We start from the raw sequence: 20,961 nt of genomic DNA, 5'->3' as shown, positions 1-20,961 counted from the left end.
CTGCTTTCACTCTCTTGCTCTAGTCTACGAGTGCGCGCGCGGCCGCGATCTTACCGGAGAAGTGCCCTTAGGACCCATATAAGGAAATTCCGCCCTATCTTACGTAAGACAGAGCCATACTCGAAAAAAACTTTCCGAAACTTGTGACAAACCGGAAGGAGTATTTTTGGAACAAAAATACTCCTTCAAACGTACAACTTAGTTTTTGAAACTTTGTCCATGTTTAACATGGGAATCCAACTCTTTACCAGTGTAAAAAACTCAGTATGCATGAAATAGCATTTCACCCCCCCTTTAATTTTACTTACTACTTACTGAATGAAACATAATTTCTCTTGACTCCTGCCATCTTAAATTAATATTTTCAATGAGCTAGTTGCTGCTTAAGAATCTAGTTTAAATCTCTTAAAAGGTAGAATAATGTTCGTTCCTATACAAGCTTTGTGTTGTGAGTGTGCCTATGACGCCTTAAAATACTAATTAGGCAGCCAATTAGGTTTTAGAACAGAACTTTCTTCGTTTTTGGATCCTTTTAGCAAAAACTGTTTTTTTGTGCTGCCTTTTAAGTGCTGTCATTTCCTTCAGGAAATCCAAATTTGGTTTATTTTACCATTTTGTTTCAGTACTGTATGTGAGGAGATTGCAGCATAGAAAATGAAAAAAATATGCCAAGCAAAGATTTGAGACGTGACTTTCCTCAGGGCTTGTTGAAAGCCCTCTTTCATCAGCGTTTGCCACTGGTAAAACCACAAGCTCTAAAATTAAATTATAAATAGACTCTGGCATCACTTGTCAATGTTTTCACTTGGGCAGATGTGTTTAGGCTTTTATTAGAACTATTTTGCATTTTATAGTTTAAGTCAAATGGAAAATCTCTAGCTCTGAACACCTTTTATAAATAGTTTAAAACCATCAGGGGCGTAAGCCAACACCTCAAGATTGTTTTCTGCAAACCTGCTCAGCACCCCGTTTTTAAACCAGAGCTATTTACAGTTTGAGGACTGTAGTTTACTGACTTGGAATAAACCCACTTTTGATGTCTGTGTTTTAATAATCAAGGGCTTTGTACACTGGAATAGTGTTTATCCACTATATAATTAAAGTTTTCCGTATGGAACAGATGTGTTACAGCATTTGTGCTGCAGTTTATTTCAACATGAACAAAAGGATCTCTGCTTTACATTTAACAGCTGCGTAATTGTAAACCCTCAACTCACAAATGCCATGCCACTTTATAGCTGTAGCTAAGGAATGTCGTGGGATGTTTATTTGTCCATGCAAAGTCTTGCTGTAAGAGATTTAAACCCTTCCCCCCTCTTGGAAGCATCCAACTCTATATTGCTGAGATAATGAAGTTGATCCTTACGTAGCCCTTATGTATAAATATGTATACTCAAGAAGATTTGTCTTTGCTAAACAAATCTGCCAATTAAACTGAAACAGCGAGGTCTTGTTTCAGAGTCTGGGTAAACAAAAATATGACATTTTCAGTCTTTCGAGCTCTTTTGGTTTACAAGACTCTGGGGAGATCCACAGCAAGAAGCTTTGTATAACCTAATATAGATTTATTTATCCTTCCTTCCTGAACCTGCATCTGCATCTGAGATCACTTTGAGCAGAAACTTTGTTTTTCTCTGTCGCTTCATGAAAAAGATATTAACATGTTTAAAAATGTTAGTACATCTGGAATTTTCTGATTAAGAATAATGTCTGTTTTTATTATCAAATGGATATCAGCCTCAATCTACTTAAGCATCTGTTAAAAATCACATGCTTTTCATCATCATGCAACCAAGACTGAGTCAGGTTAACAATGTTTTCTTTGAGAGGAAAGACATCCCCTCTTTCAAGATGAAGTCAAATGTATCTTTTAATTGAGTCCTTATGACTTTCAGCTAACTCATTAAAATCAGTTATATTTATATCCTCAACATACATAGTAAAGTTTCTACCACTAGAGCAGATGATGCTTTTAATGAAGGAATGGGTCTACTTTTAATAAACGACAGGATGAAAACCAATGTACTACATAAACATGTATAATTTTACTTCTGCTTAAGTGTTTGCTTTTGCAAAAGTCAGATTTCGTGAGATCTTCTCATGGGATGCACAAGATCATTGCATTTCCTTGAATCAGTATTAACATATGGATGCGATCAGTGTGGTATTGCTACAGCGACGAATAGTCTTGTGTAATGTGGGTGTTACAAAGTTACATTAGTAACTGCCATCATATTTTGTACATCAAGCTTAGCTGAGAATATATCCCTGTGTGTGGCTTTGTCATTCTCTGAATTCTGGATTTAGCTTTCTGTCCATGAAAGTGTTGAGATTAGTCAGTTAGTTGGTCGGTTTTGGTGGATGACAAGAAAATGTGTCCATTTTAAGATTCTGAACAGGGAAAATTATGTTTGCATGAGAGCACTGTGCATACATTAGCATTAGCATATTTATTTAGCATGACAAATAATGACTTGGGACACACTAAGGTGTAAAAACAGTTTATTTAAACAGAAAAAAAATATGTATTTGCTTAATTTATCATTTTTTGCAGCTTGAATTTGTATTTACACGAACTCCAACTCGATGTTAATACATCTAACCTATCCATAAACAAACCTAGCACATTGCTATTTTGCATATAAGATGATGCTATTTTGGAGATAAGCCATTAGGATCCCTTGTTTCTACAGTCTGGTTGGTCAGTGCAATTGTCTTTCTGCTTGTTTTTACAAGAGGAGTGTGTCAGATCCTGCCAGGCGTGACCTTTGCAACCATCCCAGATCAAACTTCCTTGGATTCTTGACTGCCTCATACTCGTGGCACCGGCCGGCAGTGAAGTCATCATCCAGCAGGTTTAGCACCCCTGACCTATTGACACACGGTGTAATCAGAGAATACCTGTTATGTTTCCACCGCCCCCTGCCACCCTCCATTATCATGTCCTTCGCCTCTCATAAAAATATGACAAGCCAAACTTAACTTGCGCCCTTTGATCCGACTCATTTCTGGCAGGGTAGAGGTCATCAGAGCAGTTGTGTTTTTGTTATTTCTGCTCATTTTTCCATCTCCCTCAAAGCTGATTCTGTTGCCTTAGTTGGAAAACACAACAGATCTCCTTTGGTTCATGTGAATTTTGCTCCTGCTTTCACTGGATGTATTTACATGCACTATGGGTAAACGTTTCCATTTTAATATGCGTTTAAACAGCTTATGAAACAATATAATGTAACAGGCCAGAGAAGGGTTTTTTCTGTTCACAATTGCCATATGACTCCATTGGGTAAATAAATGCCTTCTGAAGCAAAGCAATGGGTTTTTGTAATAATAATACCCATATTTAAAACTTTATAAACACGTGCTTCCGGTAACGGCCATATGCGCGTTCAGGAGAGAGTCGAGTTACGGTGGAAGACTGACCTCTGATCCGACGTTTGACGTTCATGTGGTTTAGCATTTTAGTATTTTTCTTGCAATATTCAGCGTTTGGCTCCTAGTTGTAGCTGTAATTTATGTGCAGTGGATTTGGTTTGGAAATGCCTCTTCAGCCAAAGTGTTACTAAATTAACCACTCACCATCAGTCATAAATCAGTGTGTTTGCTGAGTGGTTGTGAAAGCAGGCTAGAAATGTGGCTACATTGAACCTTTGACACTCAAGATGTAAATATTGATCAGTAATGCTCTAACAACCACCCAGAACACACAAGTGACTGCATAACAATGTGCTAACAACCACTCAGAAGAAAATCTAGTCGTTGAGGTCTGTTTTACTGATTTTTTTATTGTGTGTTCACAACTTTAAATGATTCATTGATTTGTTTGATCTTCTTCTTGGTTAGAAACTTTGTACAGTAACTAAAACTCAAAAGCAGATGTTCTTTCCAACAATAAATCCCTCCCTAAAATAATTTTAAAAACAAATTAATAAGTCATCCTGTTTAATAAAACAGTTATCCCATCTCAGAAAGGGGTTACCTCCCTGAACACCCCCTAGAAAGCGGTTTATTCCCATTTGTCGGAGCACAGCTGGTGTTTTCTTCAGCGGGGGGCCGGGATGAATCTCTGGTGGAGATGCTTTTGGCGGCTCTGGGGCTGAAGGGAGCTTCCATTTGGCTCAATATTCGCAGGGGTATGCCAGCAGTTTTTGTAGCCAGGCTACTGTCAAAACTCAAACTCTCCACTCCTCTAAAGATAACAGGCCCCTGCACCTCCTCCGCTGCTCTCCCTGGGTTAAATAACCTGCCTCATGCTGTGATCTGAAACGAGGACCCACGCTTGGCACACTATGGATGCATTTGGAGTTGGCCTGTGCTAACATCGCCATAAACCAACAAACGAATAGGTTTGCCAAACCTCATAACACTACATTTTTTAAAAACCTCATATTTTAGCCTGTTAATGTTGTAAGTTTTGCCTTGTAGATGGCTTTGTTTCAGTTGTTTCATTAGTAATGATCTACTAAAGCAGCTCAACTTGAATTAACATACATTAACAGGCCTTAAAGGGATAGTTAACCTTAAAAATGAAAATTCTGTCCTCATTTACTCACCCTCAAGTTGTTTCAAACCTGTATGAGTTTCTTTGTTCTGTTGAACAAAAAAGAAGATTTTTTGAAGAATGTCGGCTAACAAACAGTTGATGGCAGTCATTGACTTCCATAGTATTTTTTTCCTAATATGGAAGTCAATGGCTGTCGTCAACTGTTTGATTGCGGACATCGTAAACGATGACAGATTTTTTTTTTTTTTTTTTTTTTGGGGTGAACTATCCCTTTAAGGCCTGTTAATGTTTGTTAATTCAAGTTGAGCTGCTTTAGTAGATCATTACTAATGAAACAACTGAAACAAAGCCATCTACAAGGCAAAACTATTACAACATTCCCCATTATGCATCTTTAACAGGCTAATATATGAGGTTTTTAAAAAGTTTAGTGTTATGAGGTTTGGCAAACCTATTCGTTTGTTGGTTTATGGCGATGTTAGCACAGGCCAACTCCAAATGTATCCATAGTGCACCAAGCGTGGGTCCCTCAACCTTTAAGATCTTCCTATTTTAATTGAAAATAAATCACCTTGTCGTAACCAAGTTCAAGTGGAGAATGCTTTGAGAAACAGCATATTTTGGCAATCGTTTGTTTCTATTTCCGCACCACTGAAAAATCTCATTAGTCCAAAAGAAGTAAAAACCTAATTTATTTTCACGGTAATTGGCCTTAAAAATATATATCTGACTCTACGTCATTTTTAACAATCATTTACAGTGCTTCATGGGATTGTAGTTATTTCCCTTATTAAAGCCTTTATGTTCACAGTCTTGAACATTTTGTCTGGTTTGAAAATGTGAAATTTGTAATGTTGTGATTCACCTGTGATTGAATGGGAAAAATCCAAAATTGGACGGGCACTAATGCACTCAATTAAACATCAAATATTTTCTAATTGGCTGTTAAGTTGTCACGTCGCACAGCAGTTTCACGTTCAGTGTGGACTGGCAAATCGTTTGACACTGGAAACTTGCCAGTGCTCATCGCACTCACAATATTTGTTGCGTGGGAAGTTGAATCCAGGCTTAACTGTACTAACTTTCCTGTTAGACGGGATGTTTATGTTGCTTTGTGGAAAGTCTTCAAAGCAAACAAAAAGAATAATAATGACAACTGCCAAAAATTTTGTACGGTTTTCTCCCGTTGAATGATAAAACAGAAGAAAAATATCCCATAGACTTAGAGAAACCTGAGCCATACCTGGGGTTTACTTTGAGTTTGCTTTGCATTGAAAACTTGTCAACAACACCGTGGACAAATCATTCATCACTTGGCACCCAGAACCCTAAGGGTTCCCAGAATTCTTTGGGGCCTCTATTAGGGTTGTTCATGAGCATTCACACCTGACAAGGCCAATACAGTAATCTTTGCTCAGTTTTCTTGCACTCAGTACAGAGCTATAGATGTAGACGGGCATCCGCAACATGACAAATGCAGCGCGCAGACCTCCAGGGAGGAAAATCGAGGGTGCTGGTGCTTTCGTGGGAGAATGAAAGGCAGCTTTGTGAAGTCACAGCCTCCTTTATAAAGTCCAGGCCTGCTTTAGATTGAACTCTTTAGTACAGCTTCCCCATCTCGCTCTGTTTCCAATCGTTTAAATGGCGCACTGATATGCCTCACTGGAACAAGGGCCGTAAAAGGCTCTTTGACCTCTAGAGGAACTCATTCGTAAAGGAAAAAGTGCTTTGTGATGTATATTGAATAAAGCTTCACAAGTTGAAACGGATTCAGCTCGTAAAAAAAGCGCCTGACGGAGGGTGAGTGCAAGTTCGCATCAGGCTCGTGTTTGAACTAGAGATGAATTAGGTTGTTTTTTGATCAAATGTTCCCTGCGTTTTCCAGTGGGGAGTCTGGTCATTAGGAGGTCAGCGTGAGTCCGGGCGCGCTGATCCGAGGTTGCTGCCCTCTCTCAGGCCTAGGGCTCCGCAGGAATGTGGAGGATGTGGAGGGAATTCTGACTCACCCCTCCGCTCCGGGCCAAGAGATCCTACGGAGTGACATGAAAAATGAAGTGCTGGAGCAAAAGATGTTGAGGACTATTAACTGTGTGCATTTATCAAATTTTGGGTAGATTTTTATAATCGAGTGAAAGCTGGATGATGTTTCAAGAGAATTTTAACTCCATCCATAATATAAAACTTGTCTCCACTAATGCAACAGGAAATTTTAGGAAAGCTACCTACCATGATTTATAGAACTATTACTATTTTATGGGCCTTTTAAGCCTTTAATGGGATTCGTAGAAGTGAGAAAAGTGAAAGGAAATGGTGGGATGGGTTTGGGAAGAGAGGTTAGCTTGGATACAAATGGGATACAATACCCTCAATCAGCCGAGAAACTGCAATGAGATGAATGGAAATGCTAATTCTCCAGGTTTTATGAACCTCCTCAATTGGAAGTCTGAAGGCCTGTTCACACCAAGACAAATGTTTGGTGTGAAAATTTGGTCCAATAAACATTTAAATTGGTTAAAACGTATGTTTAAAACGGCGTTTGCATGCCGTCAATGCAACAGTTTTTACACTGCCAACAAAACTGGCCAACCAATAAGATTTGCACTTTGGGTCACATGCCCAGAGCTGCTACTGTTACATGTATTGGTTGCTAAGTGACAGTGAATAGCAGAGGAAGACTCCCGTCTGCCATTTTTCATTCAAAAGACAAACTTATTTTATTTTATACAATTTGAAATATTTACTATTATTAATATATGTATAAATTGTAGTACAGTCATGTGAAAAAGAAAGTACACCCTCTTTAAATTCTATGGTTTTACGTATCAGGACAAAATAAAAAATCATCTAGTCCTTAGCAGGCCTTAAAATTAGGTAGATACAACATCAATACATTACATATTACACGTGTCATTATTTATTTAACAAAAATTAAGCCAAAATGGAGATTCCATGTGTAAAAGAAAGTACACCCCATGATTCAATAGCTTGTAGCAGCAATAACTTGAAGTAATAGTTTTCTGTATGATTTTATCAGTCTCTCACATCGCTCTGGAGGAATTCTGGCCCACTATTCTTTAGAACAGCTTCATTTCAGTGAGGTTTCAGTCAGGTTGAGGTCTGGACTTTGAGTGGGCCAGTGCAAAGCCTTGATTATTTTCTTTTTCAGCCATTCTGTTGTAGATTTGCTGGTGTTCTTGGGATCATTGTCCTGTTGTATGACCCAATATCAGCCAAGTTTTAGCTGTCGGACAGATGGCCTCACATTTGACTCTTCATGGTCGACTCAATGACTACAAGGTGCCCAGCAGCAAAACAAAACAGTCATCAACCCTCCATCAGTGTGATGGACAGTTGGTGTGAGGTGTTTATGCTGATATGCCGGTTTTGCCACTTTGGTCTCATCTGCCCAGAGGACATTGTTCCAGAGGTCTTGAGTTTTGTTCAGATGCAACTTTGCAAACCTATGTCATGCTGCCGTGTTATTTTTAGAGAGAAGAAGCTTTCTCCTGGCAACCCTTCCAAACATGCCATACTTGTCCCGTCGTTTTCCAATTGTACTGCCATGAACTTTAACATTTAACATGCTAACTGATCCTGTAGAGTATGAGATGTAGCTCTTGGGTGTTTTGCAGTTTCTCTGAGCATTGCACTGTCTGACCTTGGGGTGAATTTGCTGGGACGTCCACTCCTCGGAAGATTGGCAACTTTCTTGAATGCCATTAACTTTTAAATGCATCATTATGCATTAATATGAAGAGAGTCTCCAATGAAACCAATTAGAGCGGACTGCAGATCAACGTGCTTCTGCATTTTTCTCCGATATGGCTGGAAATAAAATGTGTCGGATTTTAACTGACTAGATGATTAAAGACGCAATTGTATGACGTGATAGTATGTCCCAAAGCTTGTCTACTTTTTGTCACACACTCAAAAGTATCTACGTTTTCTTCACAAAAAGAGTATATACTTTTAGGGCGTAGTATAAGTAGGCGAATTGAGACTCAGCACAGGTGTATCTCCAAGTTTGCTGCAATGCCTCACTGGCTGGATTTACCTGTGCTTTTTGTAGTGTTTCATGACTGTTTGGTTATACAATTGGACCCATCACTGTGAGCGTTGGAATATCTTTTTGGGATGGACTTTTTACTCGGTAAGAGAATGAGATATTTGCTTCAGCTGATATTGGAGAGACTATCGGATCATATCGACACTGAGACTTTGTTCATCCTGCATCTATCATTGTTGTGTGAAGGGGTTGGGACTATGTTATGATTGGTGGATACAATACACTAAATTTGCACGTGAAGGGGGAACCGTATTTATTTGTGTTTGTGTAATCTTGCTAATATTGGGAGTTGTTACAGCAGCACCTGACGGTTACTTACCCTCTTAATTCCTATGGAATCATGGGGTGTACTTAGTTTGTCACACATGGCTTCTCCATTTAGAATTTTTGTTAAATGAATAATTACACGATGTAATATGTCATGTGTTGTTGTTCATCTGAGGTTGTATCTACCTAATTTTAAGACCTGCCACGGATGATTTTTATTATGTCCTGGTATGTAAAACCATAGAATTCAAAGAGGGTGTACTTTCTTTTTCACATGACTGTATGTAGGAAATAACTATCTAGATTAATAAACGCTGTAAAAGTATTGTTTGTTGTTAGGTCATGATAGTAAATACAAAAACACTAATGATAACAAATTAATTCATTGTAAAGTGTTACAAAAAATACCAAATTGAAACATCTAAAGGAGCATGGGATGTTATTGTCTGAAGGTTTTCTTTCAGACACAACAGAAGTACTGTTTACCAAAGAAAAAGGCTTACAAGTCAGTCCTGACATTTAATCTAACTTCTAATCAACTAACTTCCCTCTAATTATGCACAAACAAATCAACTACAGACAAACACCTCATCTAAACAAGAAACGACCAAAGAAACCATCTAAATACCAGATCCCACCTTCACAGACTTCCATTGAGCAGTAGCATACAGTAGCTGGATTATTGCAGGCCTATTTTTACTCTTTGCTTTTTCCAGCTATGCCATGTCTTCTTGTTTTCGCTCTAATGAAAGAGGCTGTCTGTTCCATCCTGCTTTGAAGACATTCCTCAGACATTACCTTATTAAACCAAGATGTGTGTGGAGTGGGTGTGGCCCGAGGCACAGAGAAAAGGGCTAGTGTGTGTCAGCACAGGCCACGCCCCAGACGTATGACATCATCCACAGGATTCCCACAAGTCTGGGCTGTTTTCTGCCGCACGTGTCTTACGTGCCCTACAGCCGTTTGACTTTCAGGTTTTAGCTGTGGTGAAGAAAGACGGGGATAAATAATAATTAGGTGGAGAAAGTGGATTTTTCCTCATAGCTGACTTTGTGGCAGAAAATGCGATGTATTGCAGCCTGATGTTGTGTGTCACAATAGCTCAGTTCAGTTTGAAGACGAGTGTAGTATTTTGAGAGAAAAAATGCAGTTATGTTTGGTCATTTTAGTGGCACAGAAATGACATTTTGGCTTTAAAGTTTTAGGTACCCTCTTATTTTAAAAGCGATGGATGGCTGTAGATACAAGAAAGGAAAGACCAGTCACATTTCATGGATGTTTTCCAAATAAAATAGAATAAGTGCATTGCTCAATAAAACATATGATCAATAAGTTATGACAAGATATATTTTTACATCACTTTAACTCATCAAAATAAGTTGAGTCATTTTCAAGTCAGTTTAATGTAATTTAAGTTGAAATGACTTAAACATCCAAGTTGATTGTACTTAATAATTTAAGGCATTTTTCTTAAAATCGACAAGGCATTTAAATTTGAAAATACAATAAATTCTGCTGTTTATATTTCTGAAAATAATATATAATTTACTTCTACTTCTACAGACTACTTCTGTAAATACAAAACTCCCACTATTTCTTGTTATTATTGCAAGGGTAAGTTTTATAAACTCTAAAACATGTTTGTGATTGAATTACGGTTAATGTGAAGTCAGAAAAATAGACATAGCTAAATCAACCCCTCTTGTAAACACATTGGATTTAATATGGGGATTCTGGTGCATTTGAATAGATTCTTGTGGTTTCTCTATTGCTTAGTGTTGAGTGAAAACAGGCCAATGGCAGTTTTCAGCTTTAAGCCATATCACTGTTCAGACAATATGTTCTGTTTGAACATGTTAAATATTAGCTTATCCTTTGATTAAACTATATGTTTTCATTTGCTATTTGACAATTGAGTTTTTATTTATTATTGAATATTTCGTTGTAAACAAATCAGGTTTATTCATCCAGTCTCTAACCCAAGAATAATAGTATTTGTAAATGCCCTATATTTATAGTAAAAGGAAATTTAAAAGTTAAATTAGCATTGTGTATTATGAATACTAATAGCTCCAACAACAAATTAATTAAATTAATAAAGTAATTTAATAGACATTAGAGTAGTTCACTTAGTCCAAGAAAAGCACATTAATGGATGCTCTCTTTTCTTGTTAACAACTAAAACATTCTTTAAAACAGCTTGGTTTTCTCAGTACATAAAAGCATATGCAGACCTATTAACATGTTGTTGACATTCTTCATCTGAAAAAAAAAAAAAAAAAAGCATGCATGCTTCGACTTGGCTTCGACTGTATCCCACATCAAACATGATGTTTTTTTTTTACAGCCAGTGAGTAAATGGTTTATAAACTCTGGCTGGAGATGCAGGGAAAAAAGCTTCGGTGGTGTGGGCTATATTAAAGAGCAGTTACGAGGGCCACAGGTGCTCTCTGGAAAATATTTACCCAAAAGTCTCAAATGTTAGCTGAAGTCTGTTTATGCAATTTGGAACAAACTACTGGTTCATGTTGTTTGGTTTTTACTTTTTTCAACGTCTTGCGCACTATGTTTGTCTATGGGGGTGTATCCCTTTGATATAAAATGAAGGGATTTTCTTTCTTTTACGCATACCAAAGGTTTATGTAATCAGTTTTACTGAGAATATCTGGTAAAGCCAGCACTATGGATTTGTGTAAGTGTACAGTGAACAGCTGCAGAACCACCTGTTGAAGTAATTTAGAAGTGAGCTAAAATATGTTTTCAGAGGACTCGCTATAGCAACAGGCTCAAGTGACTCAGGTCTTTGTTTAGATGTTATTCCAGCTACTCTTTCAGTCAAGCTAATTAAGCCTAGCACACACTTAAAGACAAACATGTGACACCATTTCATGTCTCTAAAACTAACAGTTATGTCAGGTTAGCTTACAGTTATAGCTATGTTAGAATGTATGTTATGATAGGTTATGTTAGTAGGATAAGCTTATGTTATGTTATGTTGTATGTAATGTTAAGTTATGTTAGGTTGCATGTAATGTTAAGTTGTATGTTATGTTAGCATATATGCTATAGTTTGTTATGTTAGATTGAATGTTATGTTAGGTTCTTTGTTATGTTAGGTTAGCTTATATGTTATGTTAGGTTGTGTGTTAGGTTTAGGGCTGCACGTTTTCAAGTTTTTCATTAACCGTTAACCGAGGCCCTTAGCGGTTAATACTCGGTTAACCGTGCGCGCCGCAACCCCGAGATAGGCGTAATTTGCGGGTGGGACATGTCCCCACCACTTTTTCTAAGGTCGATATCCCCACCACTTTTGAAACATCTCGCGGCACGAATACCAATACAAATAAACCAAACATCTCCAGTTAACTAGCAGAGCATTCATTTCGTTCGTTGTTTTTTTTTTAGGCGATCTATCTAGCGCTGAAATGTTTTGTTTTTTAAATCAAGTGATCAAAGTGCTCGTTGCCGCTGCGATCGAGAAGGGTCTTGTAAAACGTGCTGAGGTATTATTAATTCGTGGCCACGAAACAATTCACCTGAATATTCACCAATTCACACACAAAAAAAGGAATAAAAAGCTGTACGAGAATAGTCGGCCTTCACTGAAGAGCTATCTTCACAGGTAAGAAAAACAGTTTAATAATTATTATTCATTCGTGGCCACGAAATAATTCACCTGAATATTCACCAATTCACAAAAAATAGGTCTTTAGCATTCACTAATAGTATCAAACTGTTTTTGGCCACGTTGTAATTCGTTAAATCAAAATGAGGGAGGGAATTAGTTCAACGTGTCCACGATTTATTAAAACGAGGGAACAAATAAGTCGTCGTAACAACTAATTATTTAGATCAGTGGACAGGGCGCATAAGAACAAACAGTGAGAGAGCCCCGGCCGCGCGCGCGCGCACTCTCACCGCCTTCAAACAACACGAGCGCTGCATTGCTCTCTCTCCCTCGCGCATATCAACACAATAGTAAAAGGTCGGAAGACCGATTGTGTTTTATAGATTAGTAGTTTGTTCATATAAAGTGTTTGATTAGCAAGTACATGTTTAGGAAATGCATAATACAAATTGTATGGGTTAATGTAACGGTAAACGGACTCTGCGGGTAAAACTGTTGTGATGAAACTGCGCATGCGCGGGGTAAAACTGCTGGGGTACAGCCAGGGTACAGCTGTGGCTCTGCGGCTCTGCAGAAAGATATTATTGTGCTGCGATCAGTGGCGCGGATACTATGTTTGTTTCTGGCTCGCGCACAGCCTTCACTCTCGGACGCGCGCTTTCTTTGCCCGCTTCATATTAGAAAACTGGTCTAGCGGTCTCTGGTGGTGCAAAAATGTATTACAACTAAATTCAATGCACGCCATTGACGCCACTTAACCGAGCAAAATGTTTCACTCGGTTACGCAATTTTTAACGGTTAATCGGTTAACCATGGACACCCCTAGTTAGGTTAGCTTATGTTATATGTTATGTTAAGTTATGTTATGTCTGGGTAGCTTATATGTTATAGGTTAGTTATGTTATCTTATGTTAGGTTGTATGATATAATTTTAGGTTATCTTATCTTATGTCAGGTTACCTTATATGTTATAGGTTGTAATGTTAGGTTCGCTTGTATGTTGGATGCACGTGTTATATGGGTTATCTTGTTAGGTTTATGTTAGTTTATCTTATGTTGCATGCATGTTATGTTTGGTTAGCTTATGTTATGTTTGTATGTTATGTTAAGCTATGTGAGGTTATAATATGTTGTATAATGTTAGTTTATGCCAACATAATATTATAACACCGCGGAATGACCTTGTAATACACACCCAAGCTGCATTTAGATGTGTAAAATGTGCAAGAAAACATTCAGGACAGAAAAGTATTTTGCAATGTTCACAAGGCACTAAGGAACAGTTCTTGTTTAAAGCTGTTAAGACCATGCGTTGGAGGTTTATGCTTCAAAACATTCATTCACTTAAAATATGCTGGTTGTAAAAGAGTCATGTGCTTCTACTTCCCTTTGTCTACCAGGTTTTGGCAGAGTGAAACATGACTTGTATTTGTGAGGCAACGATTTTATATAAAAACATCAAACGCATATGAATACATCTAAATTTGGAGGTTTAAACCTTTCAAGTCTCAGAAATGCAAGGTTTTGGTAAATAAAACTGAGATGCAGCTGCGCGAGATGTGAATGTGAGCAGACAATGTGCCGAGCCAGGCTAATTCCTAGCTGTGTTTGCGCTTTTGTGACTAACTGGGCCATTTTCCAATAACCTCTTGTGAACTCTTTGGTAACTGTTCAGTGACGATTACAGGATTTGTCAGGGCATGAGGATTTTTTGATAGCTTACTGTACCGCATGTGGGCTAAACTGGCCAGGTGACTGAACATCACAGTCGGATCAGAGGGGCCAAGCCTGGGATCTGAACTGCTTTGGAAGAAAATCAGACAGGTCAGCATTTGGATGGGCAACAAATATACCCCCCATATCCAATCAGGGTCTTTGCAATCCATTCGCAATGGGGACACGAGAGTGCGTGTGGACGAGGGGGTGGTAGAAAGAAGACACAGGAATGCAGTCGACGCCAGCTTGCTCTTTGGCCTTTCAGAGGTAACCAAGCATATCCTCCTAAGCTTTTAGCCTCCCTGCCTCATTCCGTAGCAGATAAAAGACCAAACCTTGGCTGAGTCTCAAAAGAGAAGGAAAAAAGAGGCGGTTGATTCAGGATCATCCTTTCTACTGTGCATTGGTCCATCTATGGTTGTATCTGGAGACATCAGAAGCTACATAACATTGTACTAAAGGTGCAGTCACATTATAAAAATTAATTTGCAAAAAAGGTCCACTGTCTATTATCAATAGTGTAGGGATGTATGTAGCACAGCACGCAAAGAAGTCACTTTCAGGCGAAGAAGCTTTCAAATTGCATGAACAATTCCAGATTGCGTGTATTTCTATTGAAATGACTGGATGACTGAAAATGCGAGATTCGATTCGATTTACGAAATGGTAAATGTGATCACACCATGGTCTCTCAAAGTTCACACAAATGAAAATTTTGTCATCACTGTCTCATTTCGTTGCGAACTTGTCTGATTTACTTTCTTCTGTGGAACACAAAAGGAGATATTTTGAGAAATGTCTAAGCTGCTCTTTTACACACAACAATAGCAAATAGTGACCAAAGGATGCTTTATAAAGAATAAACCACCATATAATGTGGTTCATGCAACTTGTTTGAGAATGTTTTGTTGAAAGCTATGCAAAAAGTGAAACCAAGATCAGTTTGAGCCTAAAAGTGTCTTGAGGTTGATAGCCCTCTGGTGTATTTTGTGATTTGTTGTAGTACATTCCAGAAGAACCATGCAATACTGTTGTTGTTTTTCTTCTTCTGTGAAATCATCAACTTTGTCATTGTTTTGTAATGAGTCATTAAGTATAAACTTAAAACAGATTTTTTTCATATAGTATATTGATTCTATGAAGGATTAAAGAAACAGATGACAATCCAAGATCTGCCGAACAGATTTGAGGTCTGCAGTTCATAAAAGCCGAAAAATAACATCTGACGGCTTCTGTGAACTTGTTTTAACTTTTTTTTTCTTCCAGCATAATTCATTGGAATTATTGATCAAAAAGTCCCCGGTTTATTTATTTAAATTCGTAATCCGCTTCAGAGGCCAAGATGAGCATGACTTCTGAAAGGACCAGTTCAGACCAGAATACATTTTACAGGGTTAAGGGTTTCTATTAACTCTGATAATGATTTGTCGTGTACTAGTTGTGGTACATAGTTGTCTTGTGGTACATAGTTGTCTCTGGAAGACCATGATGTGGTCATTTCTCAAATATAATTTGAGACATGATATCGCATTACAACTTTATTTGACATTGGCATTGTAATTTCTCAATATTTAAATAGTACATTTCAAAATTGCGACAAGAAAGGGCCTCCAGAGTTCATTTCTTAAAAACGTTTCTGTGTTCTCTTTGTTTGAAACAGCTTGGGCAACTGGACAAAGCTGTGGCTGCTGCTCATACGTATTTCCAGGCCAACCCTGAGCATGTGGAGATGGGTGAGGATCTGGAGCAGTACAAAGCCCAGAGGGGTGTAAAAGAGGAACACTTCATTGACCGGGAATCCCGCCCACATCAAGTGAGTGACTGTCGACACCAGTTACTAGTGATGCACCGAAATCTTTTCTTTTACCCAAAATACGAAAGCAAAATGAAACTTGATTTAATAGTCAATAGTCAAGAGTTTATAAAAAATGAATTGCATTTAAATTCAACTTTTTTATTAATATAGTAATCTGTTGTTGAACTATCTGGGGGGAACTAACTGTTGGGGGTGGTGTGGCGCAATGGATAAGACACATGCCTTTGGTGTGAGAGACCCGGGTTCGAATCCACTATGAGACACCAATGTGTCCCTGAGCAAGACACTTAACCCCTAGTTGCTCCAGAGGCGTGCGACCTCTGACATGTATAGCAATTGTAAGTCGCTTTGGATAAAAGCGTCAGCTAAATGAATAAATGTAAATGTAAACTATAAACATTTAAAATGAGGCTGTAATAAAAACTTGAATGGCTTTCCTGGGGTAAATGTAACGTTACGTGACATTGTTTACTTGCTGATTTACTGACGTCTTGCCGCGGTTGAAACACTGATTGAGTGATTACGTGATAAGTTGTTTCGTATCATCCAACATACCTTCTGATGTTCATTCATGTTCACGTCATGCTATAACTTGCAGTAAAGAGGAAGAGATGATTGGTTCACGTGCAAGCAGCTACAGCGATCTGCTACACCACATTAAACAGTGTCATTTATTGTTTGAATTGACAGAATTTTAAAGCCGAGACTTTTTCATATCAAAATTAACAATAAACGACTATTGGATGGCGGGCATGCTACAGTCAAGTTTAGTGAAGTTTTTCTCACGCATCAACTGTGCACAGCATAGACTAAAAGATTTCGGTTCATCAGAATGAAGATTGATTTTAAAACGTCAAATCAACCTTCCAAATGTGTTTCAGCTGAAACCAAAAATTGTTCATTCATTTTTTTTTCGGTTGCCAGAATTATGGTTACCAATTACGCCACTGCTTGATGTTTCTTGAACCTGCCAAAACACCCTACAAGGCCTGAAACACCAAGTTCGGTATCATGAAGTGCATCTTTGTATTTACAGAGAGCCTTTTTTGCTGGGGTGAAGCTGTACGACAAAGGCAACTACGAAGAGTCTGTGACGCTCTTTGAAGAGGCTCTGACCGAGTATTATCGTGCAGATGTGGAGTGTCGGGCTCTCTGTGAAGGGCCGCTGCACTTCGAGGAGCAGGATCATGTCTTGTACAAATACAACCTCTACGAGCTAATCTCAGGTACAGATGCTTTTGTACTCAAAGCTTTCCTGCTTCCTCTTAATGTGGTAAAGCTATCATCTGCGGTCTTGAGAAGAATCTGGGAATTTTCCATTTTCATGTGGTTCTTTGGGACTTTCCATTGTGCATATCGTGTCTTCAGAGCTATTTGTGTTTCCAGAAATGGAGATCTTCCCGTTCTCTGACCTCTGTATAAGTCGTTTCTTAGTAGGCAGTTTTTTCTGCAGTACAATCTGTTATTGTTGTGTCTGACAGGCAGTTCATGATAGTACAACATGATAGTACAAGCATTTCAACTTCTTTGGATCTAAGATGAATCCAGTGTTTGATTTTTTTCATTTTTATAATTTATCAATACTGAACCAGCTAGCTCTTGAAGTTACTCTGGGAAAACAGGCTTACGTCTGATAAACATGCAAAACAAAAGCCATGTTTTGTCTGCATTGCATTCTTTGCTCAAACCAGACTACTGTTTTGAAACTCAGCAGTCCATCTGAGATTTAATGTTAATCAAAGTGATTTTAAATATTAATGTTTAGTAGTTTAATTTACTATTTAGTTTATGTGTGTTTGTTTTCATCATTGACAATAATCAGAAATGTTTCTTGTGCATCAAATCATCATATCAGACTGATTTCTGAAGGATCATGTGACACTGAATACTGGAGTAATGATGCTGAAAATTCAGCTTTGATAACAGGAAGAAATTACATTTTAAAATATATTCAAATAGAAACAGTCATTTTTAAATTGTAATAATATTTTAATCAAATAAATGCAGCCTTGTTGAGCAGAGAGACTTGAGAAACTGGCCTCAAAGCTTTTAAACAGTAGTTTAATATTTTCTTTTATCATATTCATATACCCAGTTATTGACAGAACTCACCATTCTAGCTGCTTGTAACTCTTCAATTTCAGGAAAATTGCTGCAATATTAGTGTGAAGGGCACCAATATAACTAATGGACATCTTTTAATCATGTGAAAGATACAGTGTACATAAAAGTCAAACAGGGAGTCATAATTCACCAACACTTACATCATAAAATCCCCCCTTTATTTGGCTTATAAAACAATGTATTAAGCTGCCATAACAGTTCTTAATTATTACTGATGGCATCTGTTGATTAAGGAAGGATGTGAAAAACTCTAGCATGATTGACATGGATTTATAGCCTAAATGTGGAAAACATTTTGAGAAAGATTGAAGAATTGGCCAGTCGTGAGAGGACTTGTTCTTCACAGGATTTGTCAGTGTTTCTGACATTAGCTTCAGGGGGTTTTGTGCATGATGGCATATCTCAGAGTTCAGCAAGGAATCTTCAGAATGATGTCACTGACATTTTCTGTTCATTTCATGATTTATTGTACATGTCATGTGATGATGCCCATTTGAGAGCATGTGTTTGTATGTTTTTTGTTAGCCTGAGGACATTGTTTTGGGAATTTTTCGGTTTTCTACAACTAAGGACTCATTATCTGCCGTATTAATGAAAGGTATTTTAAAGCAGATGGGCTGGGCTTCTTCATCATTTTCATGTTTTTTTTAGGTTATTGTTGTTAAATTTACAAAAGAAGTCTAGCGCGAGTTACATGCCTTTGTGCATACATGAATAGACTGACAAAAAAGCCTCTCCATCCCATAATATGCTTGTTAAACCTGTTTTTGATAGATGCTCTTACTCATCTTTTTTATTTGTGAATCTGTTCCCACTTTCATGTGGGAACGATCTGTCTACTACCCTATCATAAAAGACCAACTCACCCTTTAAAGTGAGTGTAAAGTCTTCTCAGCTCTTTAATTTAATCTTCAACCTTTTCCACATGAAGTACACCAGAACCTCAACCGGTTCGACATCTTTGATATGATCCCAGTTAAATGATCTCACTCCATTGCACTCTGGGAGAAGATCACATCTCAACTACATCAACCACGATTACAGTGTGTTATTAAGCCATTAAATCCCGCCTCAATGCCCTATTTCTGTTTTTCCACAAGAAATAGTATATAGTTCAAATTCAGCATCTGTATGTGTTGAAACTGGTTCAAGATGGAGAATATAAACTGGCTAATGGCCCCAATTTGAACTTGAGACCCTAAATGTTGTACTTTGTCTTCCAGATCATTACACACAGGTTCTTCACTGCGAGCACGAGTGTGTCCGAGATTTGGCCACCCGCCCCGGTCGCCTATCGCCCATGGAAAACTACCTGCCATTGCATTACGACTACCTGCAGTTTGCTTATTTCCAAGGTAAACACCCATATATGTCAAAACTGGCTTGAATGATCCTGACCCCCAATTCTCTTCTTGGACCTTTTACTCAGGATAGAAGATATTGGCAACAATACTACTGACTTCCATCAGTCAAATTGTACAAATAGTCCGTATTGGGAAAGAAAAATGTCAATGGTTATTATAATCAACTAAAAGCACCTTGAAAATCATTTTGAATTGACAAAACCTCATTAATCATGAAATTACTCTCTAAAGGAGAAGGAGAGTCTCATAAATATTTCAGTCTTGATTGATTTCTTCTTGGAAACGTCAAAGCTGAACTTTTCACTCCTACCTTAAGGAAAAGATTCACATCTCTGATATGAGAAATTGTACTTTTACAGACACTTATTGTTCATAAAATGGTAAGTTATGCAGGTGTGTGTACAAATGGCGTCTCTATTGCGTGTCCCAAAGCCGTGTTTCCACTCGCTCAGCCCTGTGGAGTTTGTTCCATTGTGGTCACTGGCCTGGAATGCAAATGTTTCCGAGCGCGTAGGTCTGCAAAAGGAAATAAACGTGACTGTGGGAAAAGATGACTCCAAAGAATCACAGGATGAATAATCTCCCAGATGAGCCAAGAAACAGAGCCCTGGTGGCTTCATTAACACTTAATAACTGTTTCTGTTTTCTGTGTGTTCAGCTGGGAGGAATGAAGAGGCTCTGGAGTGCGCATTGACTTACCTGTTATTCCACGAAGGCGAAGAGTTCATGACTGAGAATGTGGAGTATTACAGGGAGGTGCTGGGACATGATGGCCAGCCTCGTAAGGTGAGACGCAGCGGTGCAACATGCAGAAAAAACTTAACACAGGAAATGTCACACAGAGGACCCCTGCAGACCCTCATTGACTGTCAAACTCAATAAGGCTCTTAAATATCAGTTCATTTGACATTTTTATGTCATGGCAAGGTTATTTCGGGTTGTAAAATGTCATGTAGTGTGACTACTTAAAAATATATATATTTAAGGACAATATTTGTAAAAAAAAAAATAAAATAAAAAAATAATAATTATTTAAAATTGGTACATTCACCGATGTTATTTTAGTATTGTTAAATTTTTTTGTAATTTTTTTTTTTTTTTTTTTTCTGTTATAGTTATTATTTTATGTTGAGAAATTTTAAAGTGAGTGGACCTTGGTGAAATATGGTGGACCAATGCCTACTCTCAGTTTTACAATTAAGATCAGTTAAATGTGATTTATTGTCAGACGAAAGTTTTTTTTGAAAACAATGGAATCCATTCATAAATAAAATAACCAATGAACAGAATAAGATCAATTAACAAAAATAAATAATCATAGGCAGAGCTCCGTAATAATAGCACATTAGCGATTTGGCAAACGGTCCCGTGTGTATCTGGAGCTTCAAAGGTTTCTATTTACAACATGTTTTTTGCATAGTTGAGCAATGTAGCCTATCACAGACATGTCCGTTGATTTCTTGAACGCAATAGCCAATG

General features: G+C 37.9%; 1 protein-coding gene across 1 annotated transcript in view; it reads left to right on the top strand.

Annotated features, from left to right (window-relative positions):
* Positions 1-20,961, top strand: part of p3h2 (prolyl 3-hydroxylase 2) — a 55,634-nt gene that overhangs the window by 22,864 nt on the left and 11,809 nt on the right. Inside the window, exons 2-5 of the mRNA XM_079891237.1 lie at positions 15,839-15,991; positions 17,031-17,220; positions 19,342-19,473; positions 20,141-20,268. Coding sequence (XP_079747363.1) covers positions 15,839-15,991; positions 17,031-17,220; positions 19,342-19,473; positions 20,141-20,268 — 603 coding nt within the window. The remainder of the gene's footprint in view (positions 1-15,838; positions 15,992-17,030; positions 17,221-19,341; positions 19,474-20,140; positions 20,269-20,961) is intronic.

The sequence above is a fragment of the Squalius cephalus genome (assembly GCF_949319135.1).
Source record: "Squalius cephalus genome assembly, chromosome: 13".
NCBI lineage: Eukaryota > Metazoa > Chordata > Actinopteri > Cypriniformes > Leuciscidae > Squalius > Squalius cephalus.
The sequence above is the reverse complement of the archived record's forward strand: the minus strand, read 5'-3'. Positions and strand labels throughout refer to the sequence as shown.